Raw genomic sequence first — 19,146 nt, forward strand, 5'->3', positions numbered from 1 at the left:
GCGTGCGCATTGCGTCGCATGCGCAGAACTGCCATTTTTTAACCTGATCGCTGCGAACAAATACAGCTAGCGATCAACTCGGAATGACCACCTTTTGTTTCTTGAACAAACCATTTTGCAGTGCAAGGGGAGGAAATGCATTTACATTCTTTCTGTGCAGGGTAAATACTGGCTGCTGGTGCATGTAGCCCACAAATGTTAGACCGCTTTATTTACACTGCAATTTAGATTTCAGTTTGGACACACTCCATAGGCAATGCAGCATGATCTTGCCCAGTTGCTTGCTTCTATGGTTTGCTTCCACATCTGAATAAACCCCATTGTTATGAAAGTAAGCTTTGAACTATTTACATTATAAAAAATAGTTTATTCTTCATATGTATTGATACCATTTTTCCAGGTCTCTATTATACTGTATGTAATAATATTTTATATTTATAAATAATTTCTCCCAATGTCCATGAACAAACTTGTATAAGAAGGTGCAAATGTCACCCCCATTGCTGTACCTAAATGATGATGAACATTGATATTCTTATTTTAACATTTACTGATATAGCGACAGCGTGCTCTGTTGCTCTTTACAACTGGGAATAAATAAAAGTCTTTAAAAAAAAAAAAGTATGATCATGCAGTAGACCAGTGCAAGGTACTACAATTGCTTATCTTCAGCACAGTGAACAAATTACCTTGCAGTTTAGCCAGGTCGGGAACCACAGATATTAAAACCATAAATAACAACAAAAAACTGTTTAAATACAAAACAAACATGGCAGATAATATGGACCTGTACATTCTCTTCTGCCATTAAATTGATAGTTCGGGCGGCCATACGTACTCATCTTGCCAAATTGTTATGCAGCTGCCAACAACTGAGTCACTTTTAGCACTATAAATTTTCTATAATTACATTTGATGGAAACATCATTGGCAGTTGCTTCTAATGGCCTACTGGAAGTATTGGCACTGGTATTGATTTTGATTAGGATTGTTCTGTTTATACCAATGTAAGCTTACAATAAATTGATGTTTAATGTTTTTCCTTTTTTGGCATCAGGGCCCGTTTATCACGAGTACTGCGACTGTCCAGAAGAAGACCCTGAAGTTTGGCAGCAGACTCTTTTTTGCCCAACCACAGAAGCTCAAATCTCAAAAGACTTTGCCCCTTTCCCAACAATAGACCTCAACAGGATGCTGGAGGAGGTGCCCAGGAGGTTTGCAGAAAAACGCGGCGCAATAGTTCATTACACTGTCCTCAATAATCAAATCTATCGGCGTTCCATGGGCAAGTACACAGACTTCAAGATGTTCTCGGATGAAATACTGCAGTCGCTGGCAAGAAAGGTATCAGCATGCCAAGATTAATTAAAAACCCAATTATTGATGTTCTTGCCAGGAGAGAACAAAGTTTGTTGTTATTTTTAGTTAGCGGTGGTTTAGATATGAAATGCCTGTTTGTTAGCTATCTTACCTAAGGGCAGATACCTCCACATATGAGTCACCCGCTGGTGGTGAAGTTCTGTGAACATGAGTCATCTTTTAACTTTTTGTTTTAGGTTCATCTGCCAGATTTTGAATTCTACATCAATGTTGGGGATTGGCCGGTAGAACACCGAAAGGCAAATGACACCTCTGGCCCGCTGCCAATGATCTCCTGGTGCGGCTCTGCTGACTCTAGAGACATCATTCTTCCAACCTATGACATTACTCATTCAACTCTTGAAGCTCTCCGTGGAGTCACCAATGACCTTCTCTCCATCCAAGGCCACACCAGTAATTAACTTAAATTATAGGGGGTCCTCCATTTGGTTTCCAAGATTACAAAGGTGGTCTTTTAGCGAGTTTGCCAGTAACTTTAAAGTGGCAGTTATAATTCAAAACCAGTTTTATAAGTGATTGCCGCTTTAAATTTAGAATTTTACTTGCCGAAGTCCCATTGGTTTCCTAATCTCGGTATCATAAATGTGTTGGCCATAGGTTGCAATTCAGAAAACCCTATTATGGGGTAGATGTACTATTCCTTGGAGAGAGATAAAGTATGCAGGTGAAACAAGCTTCAGCTTTTCGGGGTTGCAAACGAGAAAATACAGGTTTCGCTGAACCTATGTGTTTTTTGTGCAAGAATGGATATGTTCTCGGGTATCCTAAAGGAGTGCCCCAAAAAATAGCGAAAAATCAGACCCGACTATTTTTCACCGATTATTGGATACCCCCGCAAGGCTTAGTACATCGACCCATTACAGAGAATATTTATCAAAGTTTGGAAAGAGATAATGATCTCTATGTACTAAGCCTTGGAGAGAGATAAAGTACCAGCCAATCAGCTCTTAACTGCCATGTTACAGGCTGTGATTGAAAAATGGCAGTTAAGCGCTGCTTGGTTGGTAGTTTATTTCTCTCCACTTTATCTCTCGACATGTCTTAGTACATACAGATATGCCCACGTTCAGACTACCTGCGAACGGATTGCGGGTGCAAATATGCCGCAATTTTAATTTTTTTTGTGCTTGTCGTGGCAAACCACTCACGTTAGGCACGATTAGAGTGTAAGATGTGCAAGGACAGGGTGACATTTTGGGGGGGAGGGTAGGGTTAGGCTGTGGGAGGTGTGAGTTAGGGTTAGGCTGCAGGAGGGGTGGGTTGGGGTTAGGCTGTGGGAGGCATTTATTAAGATTAGTGTTAAAATACTTACCAAAATCTGTCAGGTTGTTCACTGTCGGGATGCCACTGTCTGTATTCGAGGACTCTATACTAGCAGCAGTAATTGAATAGCACTAAGTAGAGCTGCTGCCCCTTGGTAAGTCCCGCGGTAAATAAAATCTGCCCCTTAAAGTAGTGTTACATGAAACAGCTTGAGATTCTATACTCAAACAAAGCAGCGGATTCCTATTACTGGGATTATCAAGATCAACAGAGACAGAGGGGTCTATGTACTAAGCCTTGGACAGTGATAAAGTGCCAGCCAATCAGCACCTAACTGCCATGTTACAGGCTGTGACAGTTAGGAGCTGGTTGGTACTTTGGGGGTAATTCAGAGTTGATCGCAGCAGCAAATTTGTGAGCAGTTGGGCAAAACCATGTGCACTGCAGGGGGGCAGATATAACATGTGCAGAGAGAGTTAGATTTGGGTGGGTTACTTTGTTTCTGTGCAGGGTAAATACTGGCTGCTTTATTTTTACACTGCAATTTAGATTTCCGTTTGAACACCCCCCACCCAAATCTATCTCTCTCTGCACATGTTATATCTGCCCACCTGCAGTGCACATGGTTTTGCCCAACTGCTAACAAATTTGCTGCTGCGATCAACTCTGACTTAGGCCCTTTATCTCTCTCCACTTTATGGGGGTAATTGAAATGTTTGAAAAGTTGGTTGGGTGTCTGTTTTTTCATGTCTATTAGAGAGGAAAAAAACAGACACACAACTGACTTTTCAAACCATTGAATATCCCCCCATGTGTCTCCAAGGCTTAGTACATAGACCCCATTGATATTGAAATTTAAAATGTAATGTAAAACTAGGTTATGAATACATGATGTGCATTCCTGGTCATGAGGTTCACCAAGCCTAAACTAAAAGCTACAGTACAACACAGAGCTATGAATAAAATTCACAAAAATATACACAATAGCCTCACACGTCTATCGGCGTGAAATATATTTGAGGTAATGCTGTGACCCTGGTTACCTTTCATTTAGCAGAAAATAGCTGATCACAGACAGCATAGCTTGTATGAACCGGCGTCATAATGACGCTATTTTCGCCATACCACCCCACATCACTCCGCTCAGTGACTTGATAGACGTCACCTAGCAGCCTGGAGAGTGTCAGGCTGATTAACCAAATTGTGTTACCAAGGGGCCTCCCATTTCACTAGAAATCGAGGGAAGATCTGGGAGGGAGATCTACTCTCCCGGGGTTCAGGGGTGCTCTCTGGAATTCAGGAGTCTCCTGGACATTCTGGGAGAGAAAAGTGTACAGATTGTTTGCAGACGTGAATAGTTTACTTTTTTTTTTTTTTTTTTTGCTGTGATCTTTAAGCTCCTTCATGGGACAACAAAACTGAACAGGCCTTCTTCAGAGGACGAGACAGCCGGGAGGAACGTCTTCAGCTGGTCCGAATGTCTATGAAATACCCAGAGCTGCTGGATGCTGGTATCACTGGTTACTTCTTCTTTCGGGAATTGGAGAAAGAGTTGGGGAAAGCTCCACTCATTGGATTCTTTGATTTCTTCAAAGTGAGTTTTCATTTGTTGAGTAGTTTCTGTTTATGGTGACCGTTCTGTCCTCTAATGCCATGTTGCATTTGCTCACTATGGTTTTTTCTGATCTGCGTACAATTTAAGGGGTTGATTTAGAGTTGCACTGCACATTCGATCAAGCCAAGCATACCCAACTACAGGTGATACCGGATCATGCGCACCTCCACTTTCTGCTTAATGGGAGTAACTGGCGGCAGCAATGGGGCATTCGCATATAATTTAAGTGCTCTGTGGGTGTACGCAGAGAACCATGTGATTTTGGCCACACCTCTTGCAAGCTTGATAATGATGACTGCTAATTAAGCAGGCGGATGGATGGGGGTGACGTGCGTGCAATTCTGAATCCACCAATAAATATTCAACTTACCGATGAAGGCCCTCATTCAGAGCCCAACGCAGCTGCTGCATTCAGCAGGTCTGCACACATGCACTGGCTGCAGTGCGCGTGTGCGACCTTACACCTTGCGGCCACATCCTAGAGGGTGATTGACAGCGGCTGGTGTTCGGGGGAAAGGGGGGGGCTGGCGTGGCGTTTCACGTAAAATGGCGGGCTGCTGGGAGCATTTTTGGAGCGGCTGCTTGACGTGACATGCAGTCGCTCTGATTTAACAAAATGGCGGCGGACCTCCAGACAGCGGAGCCAGGCTGCGATGACAGGGGTCAACCTGAAATCGAGGCATCCGCAATTTTATTACAGAGGCATCGTGAGGCGGCACCACACGTGCTGGGTGGCCTTGCACTGTGCTGGGCTGCCCTCAGCATATGAGGAGATGGAGGCAGATCTTGCTTAGTTACTATAAGTTACTCTTACAGCTAAACGTCTCATCTATTGGGTTATATGTTGCGCTGGGTGATCCTTAGAAAACTGGTGACTACATAAAAAATATCTATATAAATCTGCTCCATTGCAAAAGAAAATATGCAGTTCATTAGTTATGTGTGTTTTGTATCTTTATGTTGCTGTATTTCACAGTACAAATACCAGGTGAATGTGGATGGGACGGTGGCTGCCTACAGGTTTCCCTATCTCATGTTGGGGGACAGCCTGGTATTGAAGCAGGACTCTCCGTACTACGAGCACTTCTACAGTCTGCTTAAGCCAGGAAAACACTACATCCCCATCAAACGCAACCTGGGAGATTTGATTGAGAAGATACAGTGGGCTAAGGTAAGGTGCCACTGCATTATGTGAGGGGGCGCTAGTTCTGTTTTATGTCTGTGCCGGCTAAAGGCCCGTACACACTGGCCGATATATCGGCCATTCTCTTGAACGGCCGATATATCGCGGGTCCGTCGACCAGTGTGTACGGCCGATACATCTGTGAACTCCGTCGTTCACATACGTATCGCGTCGGCCCCGCAGCACAGCCGACGGACAATATATCTACCGATATATTGGTGCGTCGCTGGGTGTGTACGGCGGTCGGCCGACCGTCCATACACATGCTGCAGCGGCCGGCGGTGATTGACAGCTGAACTGGGCGGGCGTGCGTACACGCCCGCCCAGTTCATGATGTCAGTCCCCGACGGATCGGGCAGTGTGTATGCTCAACACACTGCCCGATCCGTCCATAGATATATCTGCAGATCATTTGCTCTGCAGATATATTTTTCCAGTGTGTACCCACCTTTAGAGCAGACCTAGTTGTGCCTTCTCCCTCTGTGCCCGCTCTATGGGCCTGATTCAGATATGGACAGGGTGCTGAAAATCACACAATGTGCCCACGAATGGTACATTGCACATGTGACGACCCCGTTTAATCTTTGTATTAGACAATGGGTTAAACATTTTTCTTTGGGGGAAGGGGGGGCTGGATAAACAATTTCTCACCTCTGAACGACACAACCGTACCCGTGTTATAATGATCAAGCCCTGACACTATATTTCTAGTCTATGTAATAGGAAAAACCTGTGCTGGTGGCCGCCAATCGTGAAACCATGTCTGCATAAGAAACTTTTTCCTTCGGGGCGCAGTGATACAGGAAAGTGTTTGAGGCGCTGTGCTAATCTAATATTCATCTTGCACAATTTCTTTCATAATTATAACCATTTGCACTCCCAGTTTTTGCCATTGCTAGAGGTGGTGGATGACGTGATCTCTCCCTCTCTCTCTTTTTACTACCGAATTTCTCCCCCCAGGAAAATGATGAAAAAGTAAGAAAGATTGCCAGGGAAGGTCAGGCTCTGGCCCGAGAGCTGCTGCAGCCTCACCGCCTCTACTGCTACTATTATAAAGTCTTCCAGGTGAGGAATTGTGTAAGAAATAGGAGTCTCAGCCCTGTCATTTACCCTTTTGTGTTGTGTCCATTATGTAAGTTTTTTTATTAGTCTTCTTCAGACTTTGCTGCTTGTTAGAATCATTGTAGACAAACACACCCTACAGCCCCCCCCCCCACCCACCCATTGCATTTTCTTGCACTACAAACAGTGGGTCCTATTGACCACTATAGGGAAGCTTTGTCTGTCCTAACTGGGGGATACAGTCAGCTTTCCAATGGATGGGATCCCAGTGTTCAAAATACCGCCGCTGGAATCCCGTCCGCAGGAGGAAAACCGGCGTTGGGATCCCGGCGTATAAATACTGACCCCCTGAATCCCGATTTTTCTTTCAGTGGGATGCGCTCGGGGGTGGGGGAGGTTTAGGCATTAAAAGGGGGGTTCAGGTTAGGCACTTGGCAGGGGAGGTTAGGGTTAGACACCAAGCGGGAAGGGTTCGGTTTAGGCAGCACCGGGGAGGGTTGGGGTTAGGCACCCACAAGGGAGGGTTAGGGTAGGGAACAGCTGAGGGTTAGGGGGCTTAATGGGGGGCTGTTGGGATTCTGATGGACGGGATGCTATTATCGGTATTCTGACCGCGGGAATCCCGTCCATCGGGAAAATCATACTGAACCCCTAACTGGATGCTGGGTAGACTCTGAATGCAATTAGTTTTTGTTTTGCCCAGTAGGACAAAACGTTTCTCATTGCCATTAACAGGTCACTACTGTATCTTGAGGATGCAATGAGGAAGATTTTTCAAACTTCCAAAAGAGAAGAAGTGGAGGTGTTGTCTATGGCAGCCAATCAGATTCTAGCTATCGTTTTATAGACTGTACTAGATACGAGGGGTGTGCAGTAAGTTTCCTGATGTGCTGTGCACAGGCAGAGTAGACACAGTCTGACTGTCGGGTTGTGACCTGTAATCTCTGACTATAGTTCCTGTGAAATGTCAGGGCACAGAACCGTATATATCAGACTGTGAGTAGATTTACTGATGATTGGTTGGTAACCCACACTGCTAAGAGGCACAGTGTACCTGGGATGTTGACATCTGCAGTGCGGTTCCTCTCGTTTCATGTCACACCGGACACTGCAGCTGTGTAGGAAACCTCAGATATGCAGAACACTGACAGCGGCATGTTTCCCCGCCTGTAATTTCCCGCTGTAACAAGATGCGCTCAGGTTGAGTTACCTGCTGTGCAGGATAAGAGTGTTCCTCCGCTCGGATTGTTATATGGCTCCCAGATGGCATTTGCTGCTTCTGAGAAATAGGAGCACTGAATGAGCTTTGTAAATTGAACCCATCTAAAGAACTTTATGAGGTTCCTGGTAAACTGAGAAATCCGGCCTCCAGGCCTGTCCGACCCTACGTTTTATACCGTGCAAAGGAAAGTATTTTCTATGGGCCTACTTCAGAGTTGATCACAGCAGCAAATTTGTTAGCAGTTGGGCAAAACCATGGTGGTCATTCCGAGTTGATCGCACGCTGACGATTTTCGCAGTGCAGCGATCAGGTTACTACTGCGCATGCATTTGCACCGCAATGCGCACGCGCGAAGAAACGGGTACAAACAGCATTGTTGCTGTGCAATGCTTCTAGTGACGATTCCATTAGCACAGCCGTTCGCAAGGAGATTGACAGAAAGAGGGTGTTTCTGGGTGTCAACTGACCGTTTTCTGGGAGTGGTAGGGAAAACGCAGGCGTTTGCAGGGCGGGTGTCCGACGTCAATTCCGGGACTGGAGCGGCTGACTAAGTCCTGGGGTACTCTGAAACTGCAAAAAACTTTTTCATCCCGCTCAGCTGCACACGCGATCGCACACTTGCAAAGTGAAAATACACTCCCCCGTGGGCGGCGATTATGAGTTTCCACGGCTGCAAAAAGTAGCTAGCGAGCGATCAACTCGGAATGACCCCCCATGTGCACTGCAGGGGGGGAGATATAACATGTGCAGAGAGAGTTAGATTTGGGTTGGGTGTGTTCAAACTGAAATCTAAATTGCAGTGTAAAAATAAAGCAGCCAGTATTTACCCTGCACAGAAACAAAAAAAATCACCCAAATCTAACTCTCTCTGCACATGTTATATCTGCCACACCTGCAGTGCACATGGTTTTGCCCAACTGCTAACAAATTTGCTGCTGCAATCAACTCTGAATTACCCCCCATGTTGTGTCCTTTACACATCCAGGGCTATCAGAGCAGAGGAGGGTGATGATGATGAGGAGGAGGGTGATGATGATGAGGAGGAGGGTGATGGTCGGGTGCAGAACTCACATTGAAGACAGTCATTTCTGCTGCTGATACTTATAAGCTGGTAGCGCTAGGCGTGGGCCCGTAAGCTAAGCAGTGTGCCCCTGTGGTCTGTGTAAATAGGATGTAATCATTATGTCGACAGGTATGATGTCAGCATTCAAAGAATGTTGACATTAGGAACTATTTGTTGACATTCTGACGTGTCAACATTTCATCGGTGTCTACACGATGAATGTCTGCATGGTAAATGTAAATTCTGTCATTATGACTATGCCAGCATTATGAATGTCAACATATAATCCTGTTATTACATCACAGCTTACCTGTCAGGGGGAGATTTATCAAACCTAATGCAAAACCATGTTGCACTGCAGGTGGGGCAGATGTAACAGATGTGCAGTGACAGTTAGATTTGGATGGGTTATTGTTTCTGTGCAGGATAAATACTGGCTGCTTTTGTATGTAACCCACAAATGTTAGACAACTGTATTTTTACACTGCAATTTAGATTTCAATTGGGACAAAGCCCACCCAAATCTAACTCTCTGCACATGTTACATCTGAAAAAAGAAGCTCTATTGTTGTACAGCTGCGCTTGGAATATACATTATCATTACTTCCCTTGGATTAATGTTGGAAGTTTGTTCCCCATTTCTCGATCTCCGTATGGGAAAAATACAGAGAAAAACACAAAGATCCTCGTGTATTACAGTTTTGAGGGGAATTTGTGCAATAGAAATTATTACGGTAAAGCACCCCTATAGAAGTGGTGGAATTCTTGGGGGGGTCCCCAAAACAGTGCACTCACAGAGTATAGATGTAATATAAGCCCATCATCAAATAACCTTGCTTCTGTCCGCATGTATTACTGTGTATCTGCCCCGCCTGCAGTGCAATATGGTTTTACCCAGGTGCTTCCTTTTTTGCTTTACTTACAAACATGAATCAGGCCCAATGTACTACCCTGCCTAGTATCAATTACCTGTACGAGACTTTCATTTAACCTACTGTAGCTATAATGCTTGTGACGATGGGTCATGTTTTCATAAAAGACATAGGGGGAAATGTATCAAAAGCTTGGAGAAAGATAAAGTGCCAACCAATCAGCTTGTATCATTTTACAGGCTGTGTTTGAAAAATGACAGGTATGAGCTGATTGGTTTGTACCTTATCTCTCTCCCACTCCAAGCCTTGATAAATCTCCCCCACTTTCTTTTAACAATATAAACTGCCTTTATGTGCTTTTTTTAAAAGTGCATCCCTGCCCTCCTTATTGCAACATAATTAATGGTTTTCATGCGTCTGTGGCCATAATGATAGTAAATATCAACATTTTTCAGATGTATGCTGAGCGCCAAACAAGTCGCCCTGAGATCCGGGATAAAATGGAGCACGTTCCTCAGCCAGATGACAGTACTACGGTGTGTAGCTGTCACAGAAAGAAGATGAATAAAGAAGAGCTGTAAGAGTGATTTCTCCTGTAGTGAGGGAGAGAAATGGGACGTGGCCCTTATCTGGCTGTACTGTAAAGCGGTTCTGCAGTGTCCAGGTGCAGACATTAGAGGTGTTACCTGGCTTCAGTCATGTACAGTACAATTCCACATTGAGAACATTCCATGTGACTGCAGCAATTGCTATTGCAGTGTCACAGTCTGATGCACATTCAGCAATAATTGTATTCAAATCGGCAGTGAATGTGATACAACCCAATAAGCACTGAGGGCTGGACTCAGGGGGGAGATACCTTCTGAAGGACTATGCAGGAAATGTAGCTCTGAGCCAGTTGGAGGGAGATGCCATGTTCTATGATAACCTCCCATTGGAGGAGAGGAAAGCATAGACGCAGTAGCAACCATGAAGGACATTGTGATATTGTTTATGACTGTTTCAATGCTGCTGACAATGTACAGATTTCTATTTACTATTTTGTACAATAAATTTATAATAAATGGATGATTTTGTATGACTTGTCATTTGTTCAGTTGTAGCTAAAAGATTATTTTAAGACCAAAATGAATGCTGGGGAAGCTATTTAGGAGATTTTCCAGCTTCTGGTGATTGTGTTTTATTAAAGGCACAACTATGAGTCTGTGCTCTTCAGCCATGCATGTATATAATCAGTCTAGTAATTTGGACCTGTTTCTGTGGCTGGGTGGGCTTGGTTTGGAACCCTATTTGGGGAGGAGCTGGTTCACGGGGGTGGGGCAGGGGTGGAAGAAAGGCTATAAGGGGTTAGAGGGGGAAGGGTCCCAAATCTACTTATAGCCTCTGGTTGTCATTGAGAATAGATACAAGTTCCTCAAGTTGTTCTCATACTCCAGTTAAATCTGAAACTTACCGGTGATGCAAGCCAGGAGCAGGTCATCTTCCTAGACTTGACAATCAAAATAGAAAAAGATAGACAAATCTCAACAGATATGTATAGAAAGAAGACGGCTACCAACAGTATTCTACATTCTAAAAGTTCACATCTTCCTGCAACAATAAAAGCTATACCAAAAGGTGAAATGTTACGCACTAAAATAAATTGTTCCAATATTAACAACTTTCAGATGAGAGAACAACAACTCTGTGAGAGACTAAAACAAAGAGGGTAGAGCAAGAGAATCATTACATCTGCCAGATGTGAAGTTGAAACCTATTCAAGAGACTCTACTAGTTCCAAAGATAAAAAAAAAAAAAAAAAAACCAGTGAGATTTGTTAGTACCTAAAACAATAAAGGACATGAGATCAACACCATACTACAAAAACATTGGAACGTTCTCCAGACAGACGTAGATCTGAATGACATTTTACCACAAAAAGTATAAATCAGTTGGAGGCGGTCTCGAAATTTGAAGGATATCCTAGCCCAAAGTCATCTGTCGACCTCTAAGAAACCCATTTCTCGGAAAAAAAGATCTTATGGATGCAAACAGTAAGGCTTGTCCATACAGTATATGATTCCCAAACTGAATATTTTGATAAATACGGTAAGAGGTGGAATATTGGTAGCTATATAGATTGTACAACGCCAGGAGTGGTTCGTCATCTGACATGCCCATGTGGCAAAATATATTTCTCTGACGTCCTAGTGGATGCTGGGTACTCCGTAAGGACCATGGGGAATAGACGGGCTCCGCAGGAGACTGGGCACTCTAAAAGAAAGATTAGGTACTATCTGGTGTGCACTGGCTCCTCCCTCTATGCCCCTCCTCCAGACCTCAGTTAGAATCTGTGCCCGGCTCGAGCTGGTTGCACACTAGGGGCTCTCCTGAGATTCTAGAAAAGAAAGTATTTGTTAGGTTTTTTATTTTCAGTGAGATCTGCTGGCAACAGACTCACTGCTACGAGGGACTTAGGGGAGAGAAGCGAACCTACCTGCTTGCAGCTAGCTTGGGCTTCTAGGCTACTGGACACCATTAGCTCCAGAGGGATCGAACACAGGCCCAGCCTCGGTCGTCCGGTCCCGGAGCCGCGCCGCCGTCCCCCTTGCAGAGCCAGAAGCAAGAAGAACGTCCTGGAAATCGGCGGCTGAAGACTCCGGTCTTCATTAAGGTAGCGCACAGCACTGCAGCTGTGCGCCATTGCTCCCTATGCACACCACATACTCCGGTCACTGATGGGTGCAGGGCGCTGGGGGGGGGGGGAGCCCTGGGCTGCAATTAGAGTACCTTAAATTGGCAAAAAGCACATAATATAGTCTAATAAACTATATATGTGCAAAAATCCCCTGCCATAATATTAATATAAGAGCGGGAGAAGTCCGCCGTGAAGGGGGCGGGGCTATCTCCCTCAGCACACTGGCGCCATTTTCTCTTCACAGTTCCGCTGGAAGACAGCTCCCCAGGCACTCCCCTGCAGTTTCCAGGCTCAAAGGGTTAAAAAGAGAGGGGGGGCACTAAATTTAGGCGCAAACTATACATGTAAAGCAGCTATAGGGAAAAATCACTTTCTGTAATAGTGTAAATCCCTAATTATATAGCGCTGTGGTGTGTGCTGGCATACTCTCTCTCTGTCTCCCCAAAGGACTTTGTGGGGTCCTGTCCTCAGTCAGAGCATTCCCTGTGTGTGTGCGGTGTGTCGGTACGGCTGTGTCGACATGTTTGATGAGGCTTATGTGGAGGCGGAGCAGGTGCCGATAAATGTGATGTCACCCCCTGCGGGGTCGACACCAGAGTGGATGGATATGTGGAAGGTATTAACCGACAGTGTCAACTCCTTACATAAAAGGCTGGATGACGTAACAGCCGTGGGACAGCCGGCTTCTCAGCCCGTGCCTGCCCAGGCGTCTCAAAGACCATCAGGGGCTCACAAACGCCCACTACCTCAGATGGCAGATACAGATGTCGACACGGAGTCTGACTCCAGTATCGACGAGGATGAGACATATACACAATCCACAAGGGGCATCCGTTGCATGATTACGGCAATGAAAAATGTGTTACACATTTCTGACATTAACCCAGGTACCACTAAAAAGGGTATTATGTTTGGGGAGAAAAAGCAGCCAGTGTTTTTTCCCCCATCAGATGAGTTGAATGAAGTGTGTGAAGAAGCGTGGGGTTCCCCCAATAAGAAACTGGTAATTTCTAAAAAAATTACTGATGGCGTACCCTTTTCCGCCAGAGGATAGGTCACGTTGGGAGATATCTCCTAGGGTGGATAAGGCGCTCACACGCTTGTCAAAAAAGGTGGCACTGCCGTCTCAGGATACGGCCGCCTTGAAGGAGCCTGCTGATAGAAAGCAGGAGGCTATCCTGAAGTCTGTATATACACACTCAGGTACTATACTAAGACCTGCCATTGCTTCAGCATGGATGTGTAGTGCTGCTGCAGCGTGGTCTGATACCCTGTCAGATAATATTGATACCCTCGACAGGGATACTATTTTGCTAACCATAGAGCATATTAAAGACGTCGTCTTATATATGAGGGATGCACAGAGGGATATTTGCCGGCTGGCATCTAGAATTAATGCAATGTCCATTTCTGCCAGGAGGGTATTATGGACCCGGCCGTGGATAGGTGATGCTGATTCTAAAAGGCACATGGAGGTTTGCCTTATAAGGGTGAGGAATTGTTTGGGGATGGTCTCTCGGACCTCGTATCCACAGCAACAGCTGGGAAATCGACATTTTTACCTCAGGCTCCCTCACAACCTAAGAAAGCACCGTACTATCAGGTACAGTCCTTTCGGCCTCAGAAAGGCAAGCGGATCAAAGGTGCTTCCTTTCTGCCCAGAGGCAGGGGGAGAGGGAAAAAGCTGCACCAGACAGCCAGTTCCCAGGAACAAAAATCCTGACCTGCTTCTACTGAGTCCACCGCATGACGCTGGGGCTCCACAGGCGGAGCCAGGTGCGGTGGGGGCACGTCTCCGGAACTTCAGCGACCAGTGGGTTCGCTCACAGGTGGATCTCTGGGTTCTACAAGTGGTATCGCAGGGATACAAGCTGGAATTCGAGGCATCTCCCCCTCGCCGTTACCTCAAATCAGCCTTGCCAACTACTCCCCAGGACAGGGAGGTAGTACTGGCGGCAATTCACAAGCTGTACCTCCAGCAGGTGATAATAAAAGTTCCCCTCCTTCAACAGGGACGGGGTTACTATTCCACAATGTTTGTGGTACCGAAACCAGACGGTTCGGTGAGACCCATTCTAAATTTGAAATCCTTGAACACTTATATAAGGAAGTTCAAATTCTAAATGGAATCGCTCAGGGCGGTTATTGCAAGCCTGGAAGAGGGGGATTACATGGTATCACTGGACATCATGGATGCTTACCTACATGTCCCCATTTACCCACCTCACCAGGAGTACCTCAAGGTTGTGGTACAGAACTGCCATTACCAATTCCAGACGTTGCCGTTTGGTCTGTCCACGGCACCGAGGGTGTGTTCCAAGGTAATGGCCAAAATGATGAGATTCCTTCGAAAGAAGGGAGTTATAATTATCCCGTACTTGGACGATCTCCTTATAAAGGCGAGGTCCAAGGAGCAGTCGTTGATCGGAGTAGCACTATCTCAGGAAGTGCTACAACAGCACGGCTGGATTCTGAATATCCCAAAGTCGCAGCTAGTTCCTACGACGCGTCTGCTGATATTGGGCATGTTTCTGGACACAGAACAGAAGAAGGTGTTTCTCCCGGAGGAGAAGGCTAAGGAGTTGTCATCTCGGGTCAGAGACCTCCTAAAACCAAAACAGGTGTCGGTGCATCATTGCACGCGAGTCCTGGAAAAGGTGGTAGCTTCTTACGAAGCAATTTCCTTCGGCAGGTTCCATGCAAGGAACTTTCAGTGGGACCTGTTAGACAAGTGAGGATCGCATCTTCAGATGCATCAGCTGATCACCCTGTCCCCGGGGTCAGGGTGTCTTTGCTGTGGTGGCTGCAGAGTGCTCATCTTCTCGAGGGCCGCAGATTCGGTATTCAGGACTGGGTCCTGGTAACCGCGGATGCAAGCCTCCGAGGTTGGGGAGCAGTCACTCAGGGAAGAAATTTCCAAGGACAATGGTCGAGTCAGGAGACTTCCCTACACATAAATATTCTGGACCTAAGGGCCAGTTACAATGCCCTAAGGCAAGCAGAACCCCTGCTTCAAAACCAGCCGGTGCTGATTCAGTCAGACAACACCACGGCTGTCGCCCATGTAAACCGACAAGGGGGCACAAGAAGCAGGATGGCGTTGGCAGAAGCCACAAGGATTCTCCGATGGGCGGAGTATCACGTGCTAACACTGTCAGCAGTGTTCATTCCGGGTGTGGAAAACTAGGAAGCAGACTTCCTCAGCAGGCATGACCTCCACCCGGGAGAGTGGGGACTTCATCCAGAAGTCTTCACGCAGATTGTGAACCGTTGGGAACGGCCACAGGTGGACATGATGGCGTCCCGCCTCAACAAAAAGCTACAAAAGTATTGCGCCAGGTCAAGAGACCCTCAGGCGATAGCTGTGGACGCACTAGTGACACCGTGGGTGTACCTGTAGGTTTATGTGTTCCCTCCTCTTCCTCTCATACCCAAGGTACTGCGGATAGTAAGTAAGAGAGGAGTAAGAACTATACTCGTAGTTCCGGATTGGCCAAGAAGAACTTGGTACCCAGAACTACAAGAAATGATCTCGGAGGACCCATGGCCTCTGTGTCTCAGACGGACCTGTTACTGCAGGGGCCCTGTCTGTTCCAAGACTTACCGCGGCTGCGTTTGAAGGCTTGGTGGTTGAACGCAGGATCCTAACGGAAAAGGGCGTTCCAGATGAAGTGATTCCTACGCTGTTAAAGGCTAGGAAAGACGCTGCCTGAAGTTCAGACGTTGTTAAGGGAGTGCTGCATATTCAGCCCCCTTTTGTGCCTCCAGTGGCACCTTGGGATCTCAACGTAGTGTTGGTTTTCCTAAAATCACATTGTTTTGAGCCACTTCAGAACGTGGAATTGAAGTATCTCACGTGGAACGTGGTCATATATATATTTGGCCTTGGCTTCGGCTAGGCGTGTCAGAATTGGCGGCTTTGTCATGTGAAAGCCCTTATCTGATCTTCCATAGGGACAGGGCAGAATTGAGGATTCGTCCCCAATTTCTCCCTAAGGTGGTATCAGCGTTTCATTTGAACCAACCTATTGTGGTGCCTGCGGCTACTCGGGACTTGGAGGCCTCCAAGTTGCTGGATGTAGTCCGGGCCCTGAAAATTTATGTTTCCAGGACGGCTAGAGTCAAAAATACTGACTCGCTGTTATCCTGCATGCACCCAACAAGCTGGGTGCTCCTGCTTCTAAGCAGACTATTGCTCGCTGGATCTGTGGCGCGATTCAACTTGCACATTCTGCGGCTGGACTGCCGCATCCTAAATCAGTAAAAGCCTATTCCACGAGGAAGGGGGCTCTTCTTGGGCGCCTGCCCAAGGGGTCTCGGCATTACAACTTTGCCGAGCTGCTACCTGGTCGGGGTCAAACACGTTTGCAAAATTATACAAGTTTGATACCCTGGCTGAGGAGGACCTTGAGTTTGCTCATGCGGTGCTGCAGAGTCATCCGCACTCTCCCGCCCGTTTGGGAGCTTTGGTATAATCCCCATGGTCCTTACGGAGTACCCAGCATCCACTAGGACGTCAGAGAAAATAAGAATTTACTCACCGGTAATTCTATTTCTCGTAGCCTGTAGTGGATGCTGGGAGCCCGTCCCAAGTGCGGACTCTCTGCAATACGTGTATATAGTTATTGCTTAACTAAAGGGTTTTGTTATGAGCCATCTGTTAATGAGGCTCATTTGTTATTCATACTGTTAACTGGGTATTGAAAAAAAGGGGGTGTAATCCTTACTGGCGCTTCTAGTTGATCGACTGCTGCCTTCTCAGTCCCACGGTGGACTTATCCCAAGCAGTTCAAAAAATAGAACAGAGAGAGTGGTGGTAGTGTGGACTAGATGGCGCTATCGCTCAAGCACTGGTGGTAAAAGTGAGAGTGCTAAATAAATACTTAACTTTGCCGTTTCCAAATGAAAAGTCAAGGATGTTCTGTGTCCAATATTTGTTGAAAAACTCGCCGTATTCAAAGATAAGGGAAATAAAACAGAGGTAGATAATGTGTAATATCGTCATAAACAAGAAAAAATGGGTAAATTTTTCAATGTGGGCTGGTAGGCTTCCCTAATCCATGATCAGGGAATTGATGATCTTTGACTCAATTAACAAGAACACACCTGACTTACACAAAAGACAGGTATAGTGAAGCCCATAAAGGTATCTTTTCAAGGTGTGGTGTTCTCTTTATCAGTTAATGGTTGATGGTCAAAGCTTGAAATGGTGTCTACTAGTGTAAGAAGGGGGCATACCTAACACTCACGTGAAAGATAGTAGGTATCCTCATATAACGGTTTCTTTCAGAGGCTTCGTTCCAAAGGGGTTTACCATGGCGGTTGTGCTTGCCCAAATATGAAAAAATGAAAAGAATACACAATGTGCAGTATCGTCGTATTTCAAAGAGAAAAATGTAATGTCTTCTACCACTAAGAGCAGTGTACCTAAGACTTAATATTTGGTATCCTTCTATGAAGGTAATAGAACCATAGGGTTCCTATGGACACACCTGACTTACATGAAGGCAGGTGTCTGGACGTTCATAAAGGTATCTTTCGTGAAATGTTGGATTCTCTATCATTTAGAAGAGGATACCCAAAGTTTTTACAAATGGAAAGCGTACCTAACACTCACGTGGGAAGTGGTTGGTGTCCTCGTATAAAGGTTTCTTTTAAAAGACCTCGATCCAGAAGTGGTCAAAATAAAAATAAATGTATTAAAAAATATATGATAAAAGAACAATCGCTTATCCAAGCGTCAGAGTCCGGCTCTGATGGAAGTGAGAACTGATAAAGCTAAATATTTATCGTATATAATACCCTTTATGAGGTCTAAGAACACTGTACGCTATCTACGTATGAAGTACCGTAAGGGTACGCTAGTTGCGTAACAATCGCTTTGCCGTGATCGAGACGCTCAAGCGTCACGTTCACTCACGGCAAAGAGATCACAGGCAGGCACGTTATTGGCTGTTAACTAAAGTAATGATTCGCTATAGCGTAGCGAACGCTCGGGACCACGAGGAGATCACCAGCGGAGCTGACGCTCACTATATTAAACCTTTGTATCTAAACCATAAACAGTGTATTGTGCAGTAAAACCTTAGTGTAATGTTAGAGAGTAAATGCAACACAGTATAACCTTATTACCTTAAAAGCTGTTTGAGCGTCACCGACGCTCTGAGAATACTTAATACTATAAGAAACACACAGATACCGTGCTCAGGGTCCAACGCCTAAAATATATATTATGAATGCTATACTTGCAAAAGAGTTAAACACAATACAAGTCATACACTACAATATAACATAGACTACCTAACCAGATAACTACACAGGAAATACAATACAATACAATTTAAGGGAAAATGAGTGAGAGAGAGAGAAGGAGAGAGAGAGAGAGAGAATTTGAGAGAGATTGGCCCACAATAACAAGAAGATCAATATAGTTGCGGAGAAACACTTACGCACAAGGGGAAACGATCGCATGCGCCTCGATATCCAGCTCCCGATTATCAACAATGAGAACCGTTGAAGAGAGTGAACTGGATATGGTCGGCCTGCCTATTTATGCCCCACACACAATACAATTCAATGGTCCCTACAATCTCATTGTTCATTGGACACAGGAATTCGGCTTCGCATTATAACAAAAGGTCATAGGTTGATTCATACAGGTGGGCTGTGACTATTTCCAACTGCTCAGGTGGGAGGGAAACTGGGTTTCCCGCCGCATGGGTAATAAAGTGCAAATAAAGTAAATGTTCATAAACTTCTTATGTCCATAACTATTCGCACGAGCGATTGATCTGCTTCAAACCAACACC

The 19,146-nt window shown here is 45.5% G+C and overlaps 1 protein-coding gene across 1 annotated transcript in view; it reads left to right on the forward strand.

Moving 5' to 3' along the window:
- The window catches only part of POGLUT3 (protein O-glucosyltransferase 3), a 28,754-nt gene extending 18,026 nt beyond the window's left edge, over nucleotides 1–10,728 (forward strand). The window contains exons 3-8 of the mRNA XM_063951597.1: nucleotides 1,058–1,344; nucleotides 1,557–1,773; nucleotides 4,041–4,237; nucleotides 5,235–5,429; nucleotides 6,402–6,506; nucleotides 10,116–10,728. Of these exons, the coding sequence (XP_063807667.1) occupies nucleotides 1,058–1,344; nucleotides 1,557–1,773; nucleotides 4,041–4,237; nucleotides 5,235–5,429; nucleotides 6,402–6,506; nucleotides 10,116–10,241 (1,127 nt within the window). The 3' untranslated portion in view covers nucleotides 10,242–10,728. The remainder of the gene's footprint in view (nucleotides 1–1,057; nucleotides 1,345–1,556; nucleotides 1,774–4,040; nucleotides 4,238–5,234; nucleotides 5,430–6,401; nucleotides 6,507–10,115) is intronic.
- The last annotated feature ends 8,418 nt before the right edge of the window (nucleotides 10,729–19,146 follow it).

This window comes from Pseudophryne corroboree, chromosome 2, assembly GCF_028390025.1.
Source record: "Pseudophryne corroboree isolate aPseCor3 chromosome 2, aPseCor3.hap2, whole genome shotgun sequence".
Classification (NCBI taxonomy): Eukaryota; Metazoa; Chordata; class Amphibia; order Anura; family Myobatrachidae; genus Pseudophryne; species Pseudophryne corroboree.